Raw genomic sequence first — 19,749 nt, forward strand, 5'->3', positions numbered from 1 at the left:
TAATAGTCATTTTCCTAAACTAGAGCCTAGAGGACACTGAGGATCAAATAATTAAAGAGAGCTATTAATTTCATTTACATAATATAAATAAGTGAGCATTCATTTTCTATATGCAATGGTTTTTCTCCATTATTTGTAGCACTAGTTGACCTAGCCTTTTTGGCCGGGGGATGCTACAACTAGTTGCAGGCCCCTTCTCCATACCACATTAGCCCTATTAATCCTAAATTAACCTAATAAATGCACAACTCAAAGAAGTGAACTTTAAGATATATTGAATAGTGCTCGCATTATTTACAACCCTAATTCGAGCAAGGAAAATGGGAGTTGTGGAGCCTATGTAGGTGAGAGACCAAGAGGAGGAGGATGAGGGTAATGGACGGTGTTAAGGATTGGGTGGTTTACACCTGTAGGTCATTTTCAAATAGTCATTAGGGTTTGAGAAACAGCCCTAAAGTCTTTCAAAACCAAGAGCTCTTCCTTCGAGGTCAAACCCCCAAGCAATAGTAAATTAGTAATAGTAATAGTCACAAATCACAATCTTAAGAACATCAAAATCACCAGTGGCCGACAACATGTTGTTCTTCCCACATGACACAAAACCCTTTCCCTAATTTTCCCTGCTATACCATTCCCCCCGGTTTAACTCTTGAGAAGACCACAAGATTTTGAGCATTATTTTGGAGTACTAGCTAAGTAGTTCCTAACCAATGGCTAACCAAGTGAGGAAAATTACAGACATTACTCGTAGTTTTCTCTTTGTTTTTTACTTCAGAAGGATGGAGCATGCAACGAGGGTAAGATATAATGTTGCCCAATGATGCAAGTACTCTTCATTACTATAATGTTGATGATTGTTCGTCATGAAATTTCCTCCGGATAAAATGCCAACCATCTCCGCTTCCTAATCCCGTATCCGATCATAATCCACAGATCGGATCACCACATTGCGCAGCAAAGATGATGATCCTATCGATCGATTCGATATATTGGGATGAAAATTTAATACAGAGATGGTAGGCAATTTAACAACTAACTTAATAAACAAATTAGGAACATAAAGTATTATTATTAGGCAGTTCCTTAGAAAGAAGGGGAACCAATTAGGGAAGGCGTGGAAGGCTGAGAATATCTGCTGCTGCATTTGCTGTTTGGTTGAGCTTCTCCAGAAGCTGCTTTTCCAGAGCCCTGCTTTTCTTGGACAGAGGTTCCGGTGAGGACGAGACTGATGAGGCCACGGCCCATGAGTCATTTGAGCTGTCCGAACTGAATGATATGTCAATGACTCCATTTGGGCTCCCAGGAATTGAGTAACCAAACTTGCGCTTGTTTCTCGACCACGATGATGACAATTCCATTATGAGCTTAGAGCAATCATCCGCCAAACCCTGTTTCAAATTCAATCAAGAGTTAAATTCAGGACTTTGATCGTTATGTTACACATTTACAGTCAATGTATTGTGAATCAAGGTAAAAAGGGTAAGAATTTAACCAACCTTGTCGATTCCGAGAATAGTCAAGAGCTGGTTTTCATACTCAACTTGAAGACAAGGCTCAATGTTATTGACAACGTGCAGCATTGTGGCCGTAGCCACTACAGATGGAAGGAAAGACAAGAACCTAGAATCTGCGGATAAAAAGGCCAAATTTTAATAAAGACCTGAACTTTTCTTTGTTTACTAGTGCTATTGTTGAACAAAGGCATCAAATTTAACAACAAGGAGGATAAGGAGAAGGATGGGGTTACCTGAGATGAGATTGACAAGGATGAGCTCACATCTCTTGAGGAATTCCCAGCAGAGATGGTCTTTCAAACCAAACCTCCTTGTCATGTAATCAAGAAACGAAATTGGGGTCACCGGATTCATCTTCCAATCAAGAGTTGAGAGAACCAAAATCTCCATTCGGTTAATCGTTTTAGCTTCGAACACATACTTACTGTCCTCAACCTAAACGAATCGGAAAACAAAGCCAAATTGATTGAGAACCCAAACGAGGACATAAGAGACTTGAGAGTACAAAGCATCAAGCAATAAAAACATAACATAACATACTTGGAAGTCTAGTAATAAGGGGACTTGGGTCTCCTCCACTTTTGCAGCAAGGGAGATACAAGCCACGGCAGCGAGCTGTGTCATCCATGGCTTCTCGGTCTGAAATTGGAAGCTGAAGAAAAACCTATCGAGGTAGTCGACGGCCAGAACCGCAGTGAGAGCAGAGAAAGAGTAGTGGGCATTGACCCTCAGCATCCAATCCACAGCCTCCTTACGAGCCCCGGCCAAAGACGGGTTGGGATTCAGGATTTTCCGATCTTGATTCAGTTTCTCTTTCGACAACAGAGAGGTGAGTTCCTCATCGTCCCAGAACAGGTCTTGCTCTAGCAAGATTGGGGACTTTATTGGTTGTTGTTGTTGTTTACAAGACGAAGAGTTGTTGCTATAAAAAGAACTATCTTCAACAAATTCCTCTGAATAGTCCAACACCGTAGCTTCTTGCTCTTCCTCATCCAAATGTTGTTCCGAGCAGAACAGAGCGTCCAAGAGAAATGGCTGATCCATCTTCTTCATAGAAGAAGAGGCTTGGTTCTGGGTTCATTACTTCATTATAGGCCTGAGAGGCTTTGAGGACATGAGCAATACACAAAGAGGCCCTCAAAGACTGAGCCTTTAGCCTCTCAAGGCGTCTCAGTCTTTCTTTCTTTTCACTCAGTTGCACTAAAATATGTCTCTGATGGACAAGCAGAGCAGAGAGAGAGAGGTCAGTGGAGGAGAGGAGAGGAAGAGAAGTGAAAGCCCTGACCCAAAGATGCGTTTTATTTGGTTTTTGTGGGGAGACTCATCTCTCTCTCTCTCTCTGTTTTTTTTTAACGTGCCCTTATTGTACCTTTGGCGGGCCCACAACGTTCGGGGCCCACTGATGAGTGATCTAATCAGCGGCTCACATGCAAGTCATCGGATGCTCTCGGCCGTGGGATTTCACAACATTTGCAAATTTATTTTTTATTTCAATATCTCTCCTGCATTTAATTATCTTTGATTATTTTTATTTTTTGAAAAAAGAAAAAATAATTATTTTTAGAGCGAGGGGTTGAATTGGCGCGCGAAGGCGGGAGTAGCTTCATCTATGCTGTAGGCTGGCACACACGAAATGAGAAAAAGAAATTTGCTTTCCCAACAGCAATTTCCCTTTTTTTTTTTCTTTTTTTTTTTGGAATAAAAAAGTACTGTGCGGCTTAGTATGAGACATGGCTACATGACATGACCCAATCAATCTTAGTCGTTTCTGGCAACCCATCAATCGGTCTTTACTCTCGTAAACACTACAAAATATAAATATAAATTATTTATGAATTTTAATAGATTGTTTACGTGGGTATTTGCAGAACCAGCCTAGCATTCGGAATCGTGGCACATTGCTACAAAGAGAGTTCGGTGGTATTAGAAATTTTGAGAGAAAGAAAAAGGGTTTAAAACCCAAAAATAACCAGAGAAAAAAGGGGTTAAAAACCCAATATTCTGCGTCCTTCCGTATAGGTCAATAGTGAGCTTTGTATCATTGACTATACGGGTTTTTGATTTCTTCAATAATAAAGAGTTTTGGGTTGATTGGTTATGGTAAAAGGAAAAGAGAAAACTTTATACGGATAATTTTAAGCTTTAGCACCGAGCAGAAGATCAAAGGCATATCCTTGAGGCAACTCTTTATTTCCCTTTTCTTTCTTTCTGCGTTTTGCTTTTAATCTCGATGATCATGTTCGTTTCACCTCTAATAATTGTTCAAAACGATCCTTAAGTTGCTTACCTACTGAAACATAGAAATAAGTAGCTTAGAATGTAATCTGGGCAATCCTAGTCAGTGTTACTTTTTGAAGGTTGGTTCTTTACGTTTTCAGAGGTAAGAAACTGTGGTGTATAATAATAAGAGTATTTCTTGGAAGCATTCACTTCCCAGCGGAATTCACTCTAGCAGAAGCAGGAGGAGTAGGACAGCACAACCCAATTCCCCCTCCTTTGTACGCCTCTCTCAGTGCTGCACTCTACCATTATGTTCTCAACTACGGCAATTACAGAAGAGAGAGACAGAGAAAGTGTGTGTGGGTGTAACAGTGACCTTAAAATTCTTAGAGAGTTTTGTAGAGCTCCAAAGATGTAAATTGTTAGATCACTGGCTGTTTGCAATGTGTTCTATGCATTGAGTTAATCTAAAGATTTAAGTCGATCTTTAAAATTTCAATACACCAAAATACTATAAAACAACAGAAAATTTCAATTACAATTCCCTCTCTGCCATGCAAGAAAAAGAGAAAAGGGAGTATTGCAATTTGCAGAATGTAGGTGTAGCCTAAAAACAGATGGGGACGCGTGGAAGTGTGAGACTGAGAGGTTGCTTTCGTTGCCCTATTTTTCTTTTCTTTTTTCATCGTCGTCCAACTAGTTTATAGGTACATTCTCCGAGAAATTAAGCTAGAGACGGAAATAAGGGGACAAAAAAGTATTGGTCTATACTCTATCAGAATGAGGGAATGTAATGGAGGAAACGGTGGTGGTGGTGGTGGTGGTTGTGGTTACGGTGATTTCCAATACAACCCCTCAACCAAAAACCCAAGCCCAAACTAAAGCAACTCTCAATTGAACCAGAACTACAAGTACAGAACAAAGGTTGGCACTGTTTTACTGTTAGAAAGCCTTCCAAAGTAATCTCCTTTCTTTCTTTCTTTTATTTTTAACCTTTTACTTTTACATTATTGGCAATTTTTTCCTCAAACACAAGCACCTCTTTCATCATTCTGGTCAAAGTCAGATACGCCCACTCTCTGAAAAATCCAGAAAGTGGTTTCATTTCCTTGCATTTCAATCACACACCCAACAGAGAGAAAAAGAAAGCAAAACCCTTTATTGGAACTCATCAAAACCCTCCATCCTCCTAGCTCCGTACGACTAACCACCATTTTTTGTAGCCGATAGAGACCAATCCAAGAAACGAAGCTCAAGATCACTGAAGGTCTTCAAAGCCCATGTGTATTTCCATTGCAGCAAAGAGAGGAGAAGAAAAACTCATCATGGGGTATATGGGCTCTACTCCGAATGGGCCCACATGGATCTTGTTCCAGCTGTGCCCAAATGGGGGCCCACCCGTAAGCCTAATGATCATGTTTGTCCCATAATTATGGCACCATCCTACTATAGTACTACTACAGAAGTTGGCTTGGTATTATTGATTGTGTGGGAGTGTAACTACTAGAGACTAGAGAGGCTGAACTCTACTGTGCAGACCAGTAAACATGATGATGGGGAAGAGTTGACCCTTGATTAGGTCAAGATAAGTAACTTTTCTTTCATTATTGATGACATTAAGGAAATCTCCAGACACTGTTAGATTAGATTAGCTTTAATCTCCAACTAACAACCTTTACTGATTACACAAAACAGTTTGAACAGTAGATCCTGTCAACTCCCTTCACTCTTTTGCAAATGTTAAAAGCTTTAAGTATTGAAACTCTGAAGGCGTGAACCGTTCGATCACTCGATATCGTTCGCACTGATCTAATGATTCTAATCTAACCACTCATTTGCAGTTCAGTAAATGCTTTTTCTTCTGTTTATTCCTAGATCTCAACTTCTCACAAGCCCTAGTACAGGTTAAAATGGTGGTGAAATTTAAAGTACTCCATAGTCCATAACTCCATATATCAAATCAGAAGTAGGGGAAAACAGCTGTGTTCATTTCAATTTTTGGTGGTAATAATTCAATACTAACATTGGAAGGCAACAGCTGGTTTAGCATTTATAAACCGGAAAGTGAAGCATCAAAGTTGAGAATATTCTTCCAGTTAGACAACCAAACATTATATGAAGTTACCTCCGGTATCTCCCCATAATTCATAAATAGCTACATCCTTTTCCATGTCTTTGAACCTAACAACTTCACCATCTGGTTTGTATGCTTGTTCACATATATCGTTACTTGTCATGTTGCTTGTATACTTGACATTTTGGATATCTTCTAAGAGCAACTCCAACAACTTCCCCATATTTTTATTTTTCTCTATTTTAGGGAAAAATGAGCATCTTTTACTCCAACAGATTCCCTAAAACTATCCCTATTTTAGAGATAAAGAGGAAAGAGAAAACTAAATTCCCTAAATTTACAACAATCTCTAAAATTTAAGGAAGAATTATAGAGATTACTGTAAAATAGGGAATCTGTTGGACTTGGAGAAGAAAAAAAGGCTAAAGCTTTGATTTTTGCTTCCCTATAATACAGAAATGATAGGGAAGCTGTTGGAATTGCTCTAAATTGTCATTTCCTCTTGGAGAACTGCTAATCCCACTGCCCTAGCAGCACACTAAAAGTATGAAGATCCGAAAATTCGTTTATCAGCAATAGGCTAGGTTATGACTGAAAATTAAACGTTTGACGATTCGATCTGGTGGGAGAAATGGAAAGTGAAGGGAGGCCAGATATTTTTGAGTGTGAGTTGGAATTGTTCAGCAGAAATGATGCATGTCTCTACAAAACTAACCACAATTATGCAGAAATTTCAGAGTTGGCTCGTGATACTTTGCCACCGTTTTGACTAAGAAAAAGGCCTAAATACTAGACAGCGCGCCCATATGAGCTTGACTCTTTTGACCCACAGTACCCATCTTAACCACTCAACTTCTAGCATGCTATGAAAGGTACGGGGGACCACGCAAGTAAATAATCTCAGTTTCAGTTTCAGTTTCGCAGACTATTTCCAATTAGCCATCGGTGCCGGAGAAAGACAGCTAGACAGGGAAAACATCCAGGTAATACCGGAGAAAGACAGCTAGACGTCAGTCTCCTTCTACATTCTTCTATCAAGTTAATAATGAATGAGAAAGTTTCTAAAGAATGAGAGAGAAACCAGGTCATTTTCTACTGTGAGCTCTGAAGACTAATAGCTGCTGAGGTAACTTGTTCAACAAGACCATAAAATTCAAGAAAATGTTCTAAGAACCACAGCAAAAATCAAAGTCCTATCAAATTAATAAAATATGATGGAAGCCAACAAAAGGAGAAGCAAGTCAACAAAGTGCAGTTCACTTCAATCATTTCTTTCATCCTCATTCCTAGAGAATATGTCTTCAGTCAAAGATTATCTACTACATTGACATTTTGTAACAATAGAGACATTCCCTTCCCACATGTAAAATTTGAATATCATACCATGTCGATCTAATTGCCAAAGCAAAATTAAACTCCAATAAGTGCAATTAGAGGCATTACACATTAGCCACTACCACGTTTAAAATGTTCTCGAATGAATCTTTCTGCATGGGTTGGGTACTTATCTCGGATATATGCTCGAAGACACTTCTGGTAGGAGAAGTCTATCCATACACTATCAGTTCTTATGACAAATAGGCACCTTGAGTGTTTGAATTGGGGATGCCGATCAACCTTTCAAGAAAAGAATTTAGACAGAAATTGGTTTAGTCTCGTGAACAAAACAAGTCTAATTCAGATAATAATAATATTTTGAAGGAAAAAAATGACCATGTGAGATGACTTAGCTATCTAAGTATTACTTATAATAATTAGACAATGCGAACTCTATTCGAGAAAAAGAAGACAATGCGAACCAACAGTCATTTCTGTCTATTGAATGTTATATCAGAATAAGAATATAGGGGAGAGGATTGAAGGAAGGAGACGGAGGGATGAGCTATATAGACACAGAAAGAAGGAAAGAGAATGAAAATGACTAGAGTAAATAATCTGTTGCATAAAGTCAAGGAGAAAATGGATACCCCAAAAGTCAAGGAAGAGTTATCAAAAAACAGAGAAAGAACTCCCTTCCCCTGTTGCTCAACTGCTTAAGACATGTAGCTCGGATAAAATAGTAAGTACTAAAATTTGTTAATAGATTTCAAGATGAGCATGTTAGAGAAAATTCTGCTTCTAAACCAATGCTTTAAGCTACAAGAGAAACGACATTGAAGAAGAATTCTGGTACAAGAATAAGTGTCCTTGGTGCTTGTAAAGTTCCAGGAGTTGAGGCTACTTCTTAACAATAGTTATTACTGGGCATGGGCTATAAGGGTGCTTCAGTGCACCTATGTTTCCACTCATTACGCACGCCTCTCCTCTATTTTTGTTTTCTTAATACTTCTTTTAAACTAAAGAGAACTTTACCATGGTCAGTGACACAGCAAACACTACTGCAGTTGTCAGAGGATGAAAAAGTAAAAAAGAGGAGGGGGAAAGAGGTGACAGGGAGAAAATGGAAGAGGGACGGGAAGAAATCAGAAGATTGAATCAATATGGGTACATGATTATAACAAAATCTCTTTTAGGCACACTGAGTTTTAGTCTCCTCCTCCTTCACAGTCTGATTATTGATCCTGGGCATTCACCTGCTGTTCACATGTGCTTTGAATACCATCTTGCTAGCTATTTAACCTATTTTCTCACCCAAGTAAGTTCCTTGATCAAAAAGTCTATAATCCGACATTTCCGATACAATCGTGAGGCCTCTTGTTAACCGTCAATATAACCAAGGTTTTCCAAAATTACCTGCTGCCAGATTATAGCAAAGTAGCAAACATCCATAAGTTTTAGCTTCAAGACTCAATCCATTCACCTCAAAATAAACACCAACTTGGTAGCTAATTAACCAATTTTCTCACCCGAGTCGCATTACTTTTCCTCCCTACTTAAAGTCTATAATCCCACTTCTCCCACAATATTCAGGCCATCAGTTAACCCCTCAAAACAACCAAGGTTTTCTAAAGTTCTTACTGCAAAATTACAGCACGCATCCTTTTCAAACATCCACAAGTTTTAGCCTCCAAGACTCGATCCATTTACCTAAAAAGTAAAAACTAACAAACCAACCCTCAGCTATGATTCCAACCTCCAAACTCCTACTTGTCGAACCCAAGGCTATCTTGAAAGCATAGGTAGGATATCTGAATAAATAGTTTCCTTAAGCTAACTCGAGGCAGTAAGACACGTTAATGGTGATTGGTGACACTTGGGAGAGAGGGTTCCGAGCCATTCTTGACACCACATCAACCAAATTGGCACTGACTAAAACATTCCTTGTCCATACCTTGGAGCCATGCCACCGATTTCCTACGAAGATTTTGGTTGACACAAAAACTTGGATTGGTGCATCAGCATCAACTCTACACATAATACATAAGACCTCAAAAGAAATCAGGAGGCAAGCACAGATGCATATCACACCGCCGTTGCTTCCAAACCATCACTACATTAACATAATGGTTTTCCCTAAACATTAATTCTTTCAGACCAAATGAAGGAATAACTAAAAAAAAAAGAGAAGACATAAAACATAAACAGGATTACAGCAGCAATTGAGGAATTGCACTGTTGCCAACCCCCCGGGAACTTTTGTACAAATATGTTCTACTGCTTAAGGTATTCAAGGAAAGCAGGAATTTCGTATAATCAATATTCTTGTAGTTGAATAAAACAGAAAGCATAGAAATTTCCATAAGCAAAAGCAGTAGAGACAATATATGTACAAAGAAGACAGACTAACAAAGAATCTGCGACAGTGAATAGTGAAGTGTGCATCTTACCATTATAGAATCAATTCCGCAGCCAATTTTATCTTCGGAATGCGGATGATACGCCAGAAGCCTTTCCACCACAACTTTTTCATCTTCAAGTGTTAGCTGCTCACCATCCATATACCTGAAAACCAGTAAAAATCAAGGCTTCTTGCTTCAGATAGAGATATTGAAGACTGAACAAGAGAAACCAGCTCGTACCTATCCGAATGGAGAATCTCTTTGGCAAGCAAAACTATAGGCTCCACGTCCCTCAGAATCTCGCCTTCCTTATCTTTCCACTTGCAGTAGTCAGGGTCGTCCCACCGCGGATACTTGGGTGCCTCGTTCACGCTCAGCACGCCTCTTAGCGTCGAGGAGGAGTTGTCCGCAGAGGACGAACTACTCTCCTCCGCCCGAATCGACTCGGTGCAGCACGCCCTGCGACTCGGCGCCCCCGCAATCCCAATCCCAAACCCAAAGCCCAGCCGGTGGTGGTGGTGGTGGAGACGGACGCGGAGGAGAGATACGCCTCTGAGAAGCATAGGATTCAAGGATCCCATATCGGCAATCAGTCGCTCAGTCTTTGTTTGGCGGAGGAGGGAGTATCGTGGATCATGGTAGTGACTACTGACTAGCGCGTGAGTCGGGGTTCTCGCGGTTTGATTTTGATTTGTTCTGAAAATCTTAAGGCCCATGAAGATTATATGAAATAATTGCTAAGGCCCAAATATTGAAAATGGGCCATGTTGAGGACCGTTTTGTTTTTAACTTTTTTTGTTGCCTTTTGAATACAAGAAAATAAATCGATCCAATGGAATCAATCTATGTACTGTTAGATTATGAAATGTTGTAGTTTTTAAGCCGTTTAGTGTTGGGAAGGGGTGAAATAAAATTAACATTTTAAATAGAAAAAGTTTGATTACGATGGAAAATGAAGATAAGGAATGCGACATGCATTACGGGGAAATTGAACGACACGTTATTTTTTATGTGACTTGTGAAGCATGATTCATCAATGTCACAATTTTAGTCTCTATTTAGAGATATGTATACGTGTATAACCAAACACCTCAATAGATAGACACATAAAAGCTACTAGAACTTGCGTGCAATTCAATTCAAATAAGCCCTACTTGACAACGATTGCAAGCTAGAAATAGATTAGTCAAATTGAAGATTCATAATTGCCGAAACAGAAGGAATCATACAAATGAACAAACTTAATGACACATTGCAGAACGTTTTTTATAGTCTATTTTTATTGAAGATTTAAGATATGATTATACATGTCAACTAAATGTAGATATATGATGAAGCCATACGTGAGATTTTGTACAACAATTCATTGTTTGCAAAGGAAATCACCAAATAAAGTAAATGAAAAAGAAAATTACTTATAATTTACTTTTTTTCCATCCTATAAATAATAAAATGGGCAAATTTCATTTTACCTCCCTAATCTTTACACCCTAATGGCACGTTTACTTACTTGGAATGGAAAATAATCATGAATCGGAGACAAGTGGAATGGGAGAAGAAATGAATCGGTATTGATTCCGGAGGAATGATTCCTAAACCCATCTCCCCCATTCGTAATCGAATTCCTAAGTATTCAGGAATCGATTCCTGATAAATAGGTGGGACCTACACCAATTCTCATTCCTTCATGTGTTAGTAAACACAGGAATTCTTTTACCTGGAATCATTCCGATTCCTTTATGTGTTAGTAAACACAGGGGTATTTTTACTCCATAATCATTCAATTACATTCCATTCCATTCCAAGTAAGTAAACGTGCCCTTAAGGCTCCGTTTGGTTGACCGGAATGTTACAGTGAGAAAATGAATTATACTAATTTTCCTTTCAATGATGAAATGGAATTGATTTAGCATTTCCATTTGTGGTGTTTGGAAGGATTCAAGACTTGAGTTTAGAAAATGGTTTGAGAGAATTAATTTGTTAATGATTTTCCATTAATGCCCAATCGAATTAAATATGGAAGATTAAAAATGAATGAGTGAAGATAAGAATTATTAATTGACCAGGTTTTATGAGGGGCTAAATAAATAAATTTTCAATTCCATTGAGTGAAGGAATTGAAATACCACACTGGTATTTCTATTCCGCCTCTTTTATGGAATTGAACTCCGGTCAACTCATTTATTTTACTTTCCTTTCCAGACTTATGATTTAATCAAACATGACAATTTAATGGAATGAGAAACTATTTCACATTCCAGATTTGATTTCCTGGCTAACAAATGGGGTCTAAATCATTTGTGCCCCTGCACTTTTAATTACATCACGGGTGCCCTTGTACTTGCCAGTTTTAATTAATCTTGTCTAACCATTGGCTTTCTTCCCAACAATTATGTGATGTATTTTGAAATTGTAGTCACATACGATATAATTTTGTATGTCACATTAGTGAATCATCATTTTACATGGGTGTCCATTAGATCCACATTTTCAATTTATAAAATACTTGACAAAAAAACTAATGGTTGAACATGATTGATTAAATTGGAGAGCATAACGGTACATGTGATGAAATAACAAAGTGCAAGACCATAATTGGTTTAACGTGTAAAGATTAGGAAGGTAAAATGAAATTAGCTCTACTTAAATAGTACACCTCATTTTCAAAAAATATAAAATAAATACACCTCATTTTTATGCATCGAATTAGATAGAGTTATAAGTGAAAATATCACAATTACAGATTATGCTCGTTCTTAGATAAACAATATTTTACAAATATAATTGAACAAAAATTAATATTATAAAATTAAAAAAAAATAATTAACTAAAAATATTTCATCAAACTTGTCACCAATTATTTAATGAAATATCCGAATAATACATGAACATATCTTTCGCGTACGATACACATCTCATATTTTATTAAGTTATGCTTGTTATTTTCTTTTGAACTAAAGGGTGTCAGCAAGAATTAAAATATCTTCGATATTTTCTCAAAATTTCTGATATTTTACTTTTAATCTATTTTTAGATACAACTTTTATCTAAGGGCTTTCAATAAATTTTTTTTCTTTTTTCACACCATCAATATTCCCATGACTTCGAATACTTTTGTCATTCGGCGGCGTCAGAGAGTCGCTCATCTTCCGCGAGTGCGGAGAGCCTATAGCCAACCAAGACTCTTAGACGACTTACCTGAATTGTCTCCGTCCAGCACCAACTTTAAAATTCAACCTAGACCATTTCCAGCCAATCAATCGTCACAAGTTTTAAATCAGGACCAGGGGTCCCACATGTTTAACGAGCATCAAGGAAAGAGTCTACTATAACCACATGAAAACGCCCGCTCTGGATTTCTCTCTCCCAAGTAGAGGTGAGACTATTCCATTTGCCAAACACGAAAAAAATTGACAGAAAAAGCCAAATGCAATCGGATTTCAAGTCCGCCCTCGAAACGTTCACAAGGAAGAGAGAGAAGGTAGACGCTGCCGGTGGTTTGAAACCGCTCCTCTGCGGTGGTCTCCACGATTAGTTACGCTGTGAACGAGTGGTCGTGGATGGGCCAGTCAGCTTCGGCGGCAGCAATTCCAAGCCGCCGTGAAAACAATCACAGACATCGATCTAAGTCCAAAGCAACGGCCCTGATCTCCCCGATGCTAGCCGCGGATGAGGTCGTTGAGTCAGTAACCGACTACATCTCCGATCTGCCGGATGAATGCTTGGCTTGCATTTTCCAGTCACTCGGCTCCGGCGACCGGAAAAGATGCTCTCTGGTCTGCCGGCGGTGGCTGACGGTCGAGGGACAGAGCCGTCACCGCCTCTCCCTCAACGCGCACGCGGATCTACAGCCCGTCATCCTTTCCCTCTTCTCTCGGTTCGACGCCGTCACCAAACTCGCTCTGAAATGCGACCGCAGAGCCACCAGCATCGGCGACGAGGCGCTCGCTCTCATCTCGCTGCGGTGCCGGAACCTCACGCGCCTGAAGCTGCGCGCGTGCCGCGAGTTGACCGACGCAGGCATGCTGGCGTTTGCGAAAAACTGCAAGGCTTTGAAGAAGCTCTCCTGTGGATCGTGCACCTTCGGAGCCAAGGGAATGAACGCCGTGCTGGAGAATTGCTCGGCGCTGGAAGAGTTATCGGTGAAGCGGCTCCGTGGTATTGGGCCGGACGGTTCCGCAGTGGAGCCCATTGGGCCGGGCGTCGCTGCCTCGTCGCTCAAGACGATTTGCCTGAAAGAGCTTTACAATGGACAGTGTTTCGGGCCGCTTATAATCGGCGCAAAGAATCTGAGGACTCTGAAGCTTTTCAGGTGCGGTGGGGATTGGGATAAGCTTCTTCAAGTGATAGCAGAGCGAGTCACGTCTATGGTTGAAATCCATCTGGAAAAGCTTCAGGTTAGCGACGTTGCGCTGGCCGCAATCTCCAATTGCTTGGATCTGGAAATTTTACACCTGGTCAAAACGCCGGACTGCACAAATGTAGGTCTGATTTCGGTCTCGGAACGCTGCAAGCTCTTGAGGAAGCTTCACATTGACGGCTGGAAGTCAAACCGTGTGGGAGATGAAGGCTTGATTTCGGTGGCCAAGAGTTGCCCCAACCTTCAGGAATTGGTTCTTATCGGCGTGAATCCAACCAAAGCGAGCTTGGAAACGTTGGCGGCAAATTGCCCCAATCTGGAGAGGTTGGCATTGTGCGGGAGTGATACAGTAGGCGATCCGGAGCTTTTGTGCATTGCTGCGAAATGTGGAGCATTGAAGAAGCTTTGCATTAAGAGCTGCCCTGTGTCTGATGTTGGCCTCGAAGGACTGGCCAGTGGGTGCCCTAATATGGTGAAAGTGAAGGTTAAGAAGTGTAGGCTAGTAACACCCGAGGGTGCTGATTCTTTGAGGGCAAAGAGGCCTACATTGGCTGTGAATTTGGACACCGGTGAGCCTCCACAAGACGCCAGTGCCAGTGACGGAGGGGCACAAGATAACCCTGCTGTCGAATTCCTTCCGCTGGCCACACAACCAGTGTTTCCTGACATTGCTTCAAGCAGTACAGGGAGGTCTGCGTCCTTTAAGTCAAGGTTAAGCCTTTTATCTGGAAGGACCCTTGTGGCTTGCACTCTGAGAAGGTGGGTAAGTCGGAATAGTTAGTATTATTGAACAGAAAACCGAACAGAAGCTACCAGACCAAAAAAAAAAAAAAAAACTTGTTCCTTGTTCATTGTCATTTTATTGCTGTATTGTTTATTTTGATTCTGACCTTTATAAACTCGATTCTGTGTGCTGTTCATTGCCTTTGGTCAATTCAATCTTCACATTGTTTTTTTGTCACTGTTTTTGTGTTTCTTTTCCCGGGAAGTTTCCCCTTTAACACCATTTGCATATCTATATGTCTGAATGCTCCCTTATCCTGTGACCTGCTATTACTACAATCTTAGTTTGGAGATGTCAGTCAGTAGTTCAAGCAAGGATTCATTTGAAGCATTTGCTTATATTTGTGGGATAAATTGTATGTAGTAGCGGGATGCTTTGTCTGGTTTATCACCGAACCTCTGTAAATATTATCGTTGGTTCGTGTTATGATTTTCCATCAAATCATTCTTATTTTGTTTTAAGTCCAACCATTCTCAGATCACCTGAAGATAATGTTTTAGACAAAAGCTGTTGTGTTTGCGGTTGGTTGGATCTTTAATCTCCCTTTGGTCTGCCTATAAATATAGATTCACTTATATCCTCTTACTAGTACTTCCTTGTGGGCGCTATTACATATTTGCAAGGAATCAAATTGAATTTTGACCATGCAATATTTCTCCACTTTATTGGGAGAGTCCCATATTCGAATCATCTTTTCACTTGTTGATGCCTACAATTCTGGTGTAACAATTGTGTGGTTGCTTGACGCATCTATTCACTTGTTGAAGCCTACAATTCTGGCGTAACATTGGGTGGTTGCTTGACTCAATTTGAGAGTTGTTAACTTGGTCATTAAATTGAGCCCATAAGAAGCTATATGAAGTTAGCATAGCTAGCACGTGTACAGAATCTCTCTATGCTTCAGTGAGTGTCAAGTTTTCCAATGGGGGGACAAGGTTTCCTTTTATGTAAGTAGTGACTTCAAAATCATATGATTCCTTATCCATCATTGACAAGTTTGGGAAGGAGATACTTGAATCTGTTTCCCCCCAAAAAAGAAATATGAGGAAAAAATGGATGTGAAAGCCATGGTGCTGGTCTGATGCCAAATAGTCAAAAGCCTGGGGTTGCCAGTATTGAGCTGCAAAAAGAAGATGCATCATTCTAAAGGGAACCCAAAACGCCACATCTTCCTTATTATTTTTGGGAACAAACATCAAACAATTCTGTGCAACGGCTAGGAAACACTATAATAAACAATTCTGTCCAACATTTGAGTTGGAACGGTGCATCCTGCATTGCCTAGGAAACACTATAATAAACATTTTTTCTTGTTTTTGCCTTTTCAGAGGTTCGGCTTCAGGTTCATCATTCAACTGAAGCATGCTTAGACACCATCTAATAGAGAAAGACTTGCGTGGGGCACCCGCACCACGTGGCATGTACGGCAGACCAATCACGGCCTAGCAGGAGGTCTTTTGGGTATTATATATTTAAGGAGCAGGGGCATTTTCGGAAGAGAGGAAAAATTTTCTTTGTTCTGATTGGGTGGCCCTAAAGCCACGTGGTGAGGGAAACCCCACCTAAGAATTTCTCCATTTAATATTCTAAAGCAGTGTGAGTGGGTGACATGTAAAGATTAAAGCGACAAAAGAAGGAAACTACATCGAACTTTGAAAAAGGAAAAGAAGTAAAGGAGGAATCCACCATCATTCACTGTTTGGCAAAAACAAAATAAACCCAAGGTTCATATGAGAAGACTATCAAATAGATGAATATTGTCGTCTTCTTTCTAGTAACTGGTAGTGACCACCCGTAGAAACACTGGCTCGCTTGCTGCAACTGTTGAATCCTACTGAAGCAAAGCTATTTATATCTGGAGGCATCATTCTTCTACTCCGTTTTCTTCTCCTTCTCAGCACGAGATTTTGGCTTTTGGTATATAAGTATCTGACTCAGGAGGATGGCATTTGTTGCAACACCAAGTACAGAGCCCAACAAAACTTAAAAATAATTAAGGAGAGCAAATGAATTAAAAAATCTATAAACATCAAGCTCGCAGAAAAAGCACATGAAAAATGGAGGCACTCTAGCAAGATAGCTTAGGGTTTAAAAAAACTAAGTAACAGATAACATCATGATATTTACTTTATTATATTTATGATGATGCAAACACTAAAAATGGAACTAAATTTTGTTTGGACCTGAGAACTTGAACTTGCCGCATCTACAGACTGACTAATCGAGCAAGTTTTTTCCTTATAATTTTTTTTTATTTGGCCTCAATTAAGAAACATTTACAGTCACTTCAAAAGGAATGGTTAGTTATCACTTCAAAAGTGGGCCACTTACAGCCAAAACCTATTTGAAATCTACATGTACAGATGCACTACCTTGTTATTCGCACATTTTATTATAGTTAATTCATTAAAAATGCAACTTAAAGTGACAGCCAAGGGTCTAGGATACCACTTTTTGGAGCTTGTTCTTGGATGCTGGTGAAAACTCTCACTGCAAAAGGAAGTTAAATATCTGTAAGTTCCCCGGAATACATATCTTACACATTACAGCATACAGCCCTTTTAACAATTTGAACGTACCCATAGAACCTCCAAAGTTCATAAAGTTCGTTAAGAAGCTGAGCTCCCCTGTACTTTTGTTCTGCCCAAGAAATAGTTAATCAACATGAGAAAGTACCTAAAACATGTGTGAACTGAAGAATAATACATAACAATCAAGTGGATTAGTTGCCAGAGGTAAACACAAACTCCTAATTGCAAAATGCAAACATTCAATATGTAAAACCAGATGAATCCTTGCAACTTGTAAAGTAAGACATTTACAGACATTCGATGTTAGTAGTAATAATATCCAATTTGGAAACAAAGCAGGTGTTGACTTACAGAAAAGTTCTGCCATATCTGCGGGATCTTGGCAAAGAGAAAAATTGCATGTTGTGATGCCTGTAATAAATCGTTTTAGCATCAGACGGGCTATGATATAAAGAATTATTTAGATCAGAAGGAAAAATAAATTACTATTCATGTCCACTGATTCATAGACTGGACAGTGAAAGTGGCTACTCACATATAGAGCTTCAAATAGAACAGGATCAATTCGACCTGCTAATATGGTTGGTGCTATACCACAATATCTGGAAAACCATTATATTAAGGAAGAAGTAAATCACCATTTTCAATCTTACAGAATGTAGATCAAATAAATAAATAAAATTGCAAAAATTAAACTGATTCTTAAGCGAGAAGGATACAGTAATGCCGTCATCCATCTTTTGATGCTCACAGGTTGGGAGTAATAGTACATAATGGCAACTAATATTAGAGCTGTAAAAAAAAAAAAACAAGCATAAAACGGAACAGTGTTAGATCCTTTGGGATTGCCATAATCCGCTCTTCCTAATGCTACAGAATTGCATGCAACAACACCTAGTCCAATAAGGCCAACAAATGATAAACAAGGTTCTGAGGCTGCTTGTTTGAAAACTACGATCTATTCAACCACTACTATATGGACTAAAACTTCCAGAATGATTCAAAACGAATCTGAAATATTTAATCTGGTTGAGTATGGAAAAAGCAATTCACCCTTACATCTAAGAAGCATTTCCCGGAGGCATGTTAGAGCTGACAACAAGTTTATAAGGAAGCCTTTGGCATACCTTGGATCAAAAGAAAAGCCAGTTCCCCATAAGCTGAGAAGGGAAGCCCTCCATGAAGACAATATGCCAAAGCAATCGTGTAACCAACTAGTTCAAGCTCAAAGGACAAGATACTAAGACCTCTGATACTTCCATTTTCCAAAATCTTTAATATCTGCAGTCGAAAGACAAAAGCCTCAGATCACACAGATAATCCTGCAATGCAAACAATTGCACAACGTGGCGCTTCCACATGCCAATGGCAACATATGAAGATCATACATACTTATATAAAATTGACAATCAGTTTAACTTAAAAAGAGGAACTTGCAAACAGTTTTGATGCCAAGACTCAGTTGCTGACCAATGTCACTATAATGTGGAAATTTAACACTGAATAATAATTTCAGAAAACTTCCGTATCTGAATTCTTTCCTAAGCAAACTGATTCTGGATTTCTCTTCTGATCTCTACCAATTTCAACACCAAACCTTCCATATCATTTGAAAGGAATGAAAATAAAAGCGTGAATGCAGGCATCAAATATACAACCCTAACTGAAATCACACACAGCTTTTTTTCACCGCATAATTAATGAAATCAGAGATCTATGGTCTATTTTCATAGAACACAACTATGATCTATGGCCAATCAAAACAGCTGTGATTGCTTTTTTAATTATGATATCGGAAGCAAAAGAAAAGAAGAAGGTGCCTGAGGGAGTTTGACGGTGGTGGAAGCGGCGACGATGGCGTAGCCGAGGAGCGTGGAAATAAGTGGAAGCAAGCAATCCTTCTCGGGAAACTGGCCGTTGCTAAGAGCCCCTAAAGCACAGCTGAAATCGATTCCGAGGACTTTCATCTCTGTAACTATGCCGTCTGAGACTCTAAGGGACCAATTTGTTAAAGAAAAACCAAGCAACCACAGCCTTTGGACTATTGACTTTTGGAGCAGCTACACTTTACTCTTAATTTATTACACTTTTAACTACTTGTAATCTGTTACCGCATACGGTATGGGCCGTGCATTTCGGTCTGGACATACTTACCAATACCAATATCAGTATTGGCGCACAAGAAAACCCAAGCACCAACACTTTTTTTTTTTTTTTTGAAGGCAAGTCTTTCACAGTTGATAAAACATGATTTTTAGTAGCTGTATCAAGTGATGGGGCTAAATTTTAGGAGTTAATTTTTTTTTTAATGATTTTTTTAGATTGTTTGAAAAATCGTACAAAAGAATTCGATCAAGAACAGTTGTAGAATTGCTTAACAATCACAGTTCAGTTGTAGAAAGAATCGTGTGTACAGTCCACAGTTTTGGTGGGCAATTATATATGGTTTCAGACAATTTTTAATTTTTCAGAAGTTGAATATGACATATTTCGGTATACTTAACGTGGCTTAAAGAGATACTAAATATTTAGCCCCTCCCTATTGGA

The 19,749-nt window shown here is 39.3% G+C and overlaps 4 protein-coding genes across 4 annotated transcripts; 1 reads left to right on the forward strand and 3 right to left on the reverse strand.

Annotated features, from left to right (window-relative positions):
• Positions 1-810: 810 nt before the first annotated feature.
• LOC133738073 (cyclin-D3-3-like) lies at positions 811-2,830 on the reverse strand. The gene is made up of 4 exons (XM_062165513.1): positions 2,055-2,830; positions 1,748-1,949; positions 1,497-1,627; positions 811-1,388 (listed from the first exon to the last, which is right to left on the reverse strand). Exons 1-4 carry the CDS (start codon positions 2,565-2,567, stop codon positions 1,104-1,106), a joined length of 1,131 nt encoding a protein of 376 aa, XP_062021497.1. The 5' UTR covers positions 2,568-2,830; the 3' UTR covers positions 811-1,103.
• Positions 2,831-7,049: 4,219 nt separating this feature from the next.
• LOC133740834 (protein DCL homolog, chloroplastic) lies at positions 7,050-10,212 on the reverse strand. The gene is made up of 3 exons (XM_062168770.1): positions 9,768-10,212; positions 9,576-9,690; positions 7,050-7,425 (listed from the first exon to the last, which is right to left on the reverse strand). The coding sequence occupies exons 1-3, from the start codon at positions 10,106-10,108 to the stop codon at positions 7,255-7,257; spliced, it is 627 nt and encodes a 208-aa protein (XP_062024754.1). The 5' UTR covers positions 10,109-10,212; the 3' UTR covers positions 7,050-7,254.
• A 2,654-nt stretch (positions 10,213-12,866) lies between these two features.
• LOC133735694 (F-box protein At1g47056-like) lies at positions 12,867-14,848 on the forward strand. Its single transcript, XM_062163128.1, has one exon. It carries the CDS (start codon positions 13,088-13,090, stop codon positions 14,666-14,668), a length of 1,581 nt encoding a protein of 526 aa, XP_062019112.1. The 5' UTR covers positions 12,867-13,087; the 3' UTR covers positions 14,669-14,848.
• Positions 14,849-16,289: 1,441 nt separating this feature from the next.
• Positions 16,290-19,169, reverse strand: LOC133735695 (mannose-P-dolichol utilization defect 1 protein homolog 2). The gene is made up of 8 exons (XM_062163129.1): positions 19,023-19,169; positions 18,330-18,483; positions 17,922-17,994; positions 17,738-17,804; positions 17,554-17,613; positions 17,251-17,311; positions 17,120-17,161; positions 16,290-16,653 (listed from the first exon to the last, which is right to left on the reverse strand). Exons 1-8 carry the CDS (start codon positions 19,167-19,169, stop codon positions 16,544-16,546), a joined length of 714 nt encoding a protein of 237 aa, XP_062019113.1. The 3' UTR covers positions 16,290-16,543.
• Positions 19,170-19,749: the final 580 nt, after the last annotated feature.

Source organism: Rosa rugosa, chromosome 3 (genome assembly GCF_958449725.1).
Source record: "Rosa rugosa chromosome 3, drRosRugo1.1, whole genome shotgun sequence".
NCBI classification, from domain to species: domain Eukaryota; kingdom Viridiplantae; phylum Streptophyta; class Magnoliopsida; order Rosales; family Rosaceae; genus Rosa; species Rosa rugosa.

What these genes read in the sequence shown, in the direction of transcription:
- LOC133738073 (XM_062165513.1), bottom strand. Translation starts at nt 2,567, where the DNA reads ATGAAGAAGATGGATCAGCCATTTCTCTTGGACGCTCTGTTCTGCTCG. An exon ending in CCTTGTCAATCTCATCTCAG is followed by an intron (nt 1,628 to 1,747) that starts GTAACCCCATCC and finishes TTTTATCCGCAG; the next exon opens with ATTCTAGGTTCTTGTCTTTC. An exon ending in CTATTCTCGGAATCGACAAG is followed by an intron (nt 1,389 to 1,496) that starts GTTGGTTAAATT and finishes AATTTGAAACAG; the next exon opens with GGTTTGGCGGATGATTGCTC.
- LOC133740834 (XM_062168770.1), bottom strand. Translation starts at nt 10,108, where the DNA reads ATGGGATCCTTGAATCCTATGCTTCTCAGAGGCGTATCTCTCCTCCGC. An exon ending in GAGATTCTCCATTCGGATAG is followed by an intron (nt 9,691 to 9,767) that starts GTACGAGCTGGT and finishes ACTGGTTTTCAG; the next exon opens with GTATATGGATGGTGAGCAGC. An exon ending in GCGGAATTGATTCTATAATG is followed by an intron (nt 7,426 to 9,575) that starts GTAAGATGCACA and finishes TTTTCTTGAAAG; the next exon opens with GTTGATCGGCATCCCCAATT.
- LOC133735694 (XM_062163128.1), top strand. Translation starts at nt 13,088, where the DNA reads ATGGGCCAGTCAGCTTCGGCGGCAGCAATTCCAAGCCGCCGTGAAAAC.
- LOC133735695 (XM_062163129.1), bottom strand. Translation starts at nt 19,169, where the DNA reads ATGAAAGTCCTCGGAATCGATTTCAGCTGTGCTTTAGGGGCTCTTAGC. An exon ending in AGATGGATGACGGCATTACT is followed by an intron (nt 17,805 to 17,921) that starts GTATCCTTCTCG and finishes ATGGTTTTCCAG; the next exon opens with ATATTGTGGTATAGCACCAA. An exon ending in AGATATGGCAGAACTTTTCT is followed by an intron (nt 17,312 to 17,553) that starts GTAAGTCAACAC and finishes TTTCTTGGGCAG; the next exon opens with AACAAAAGTACAGGGGAGCT.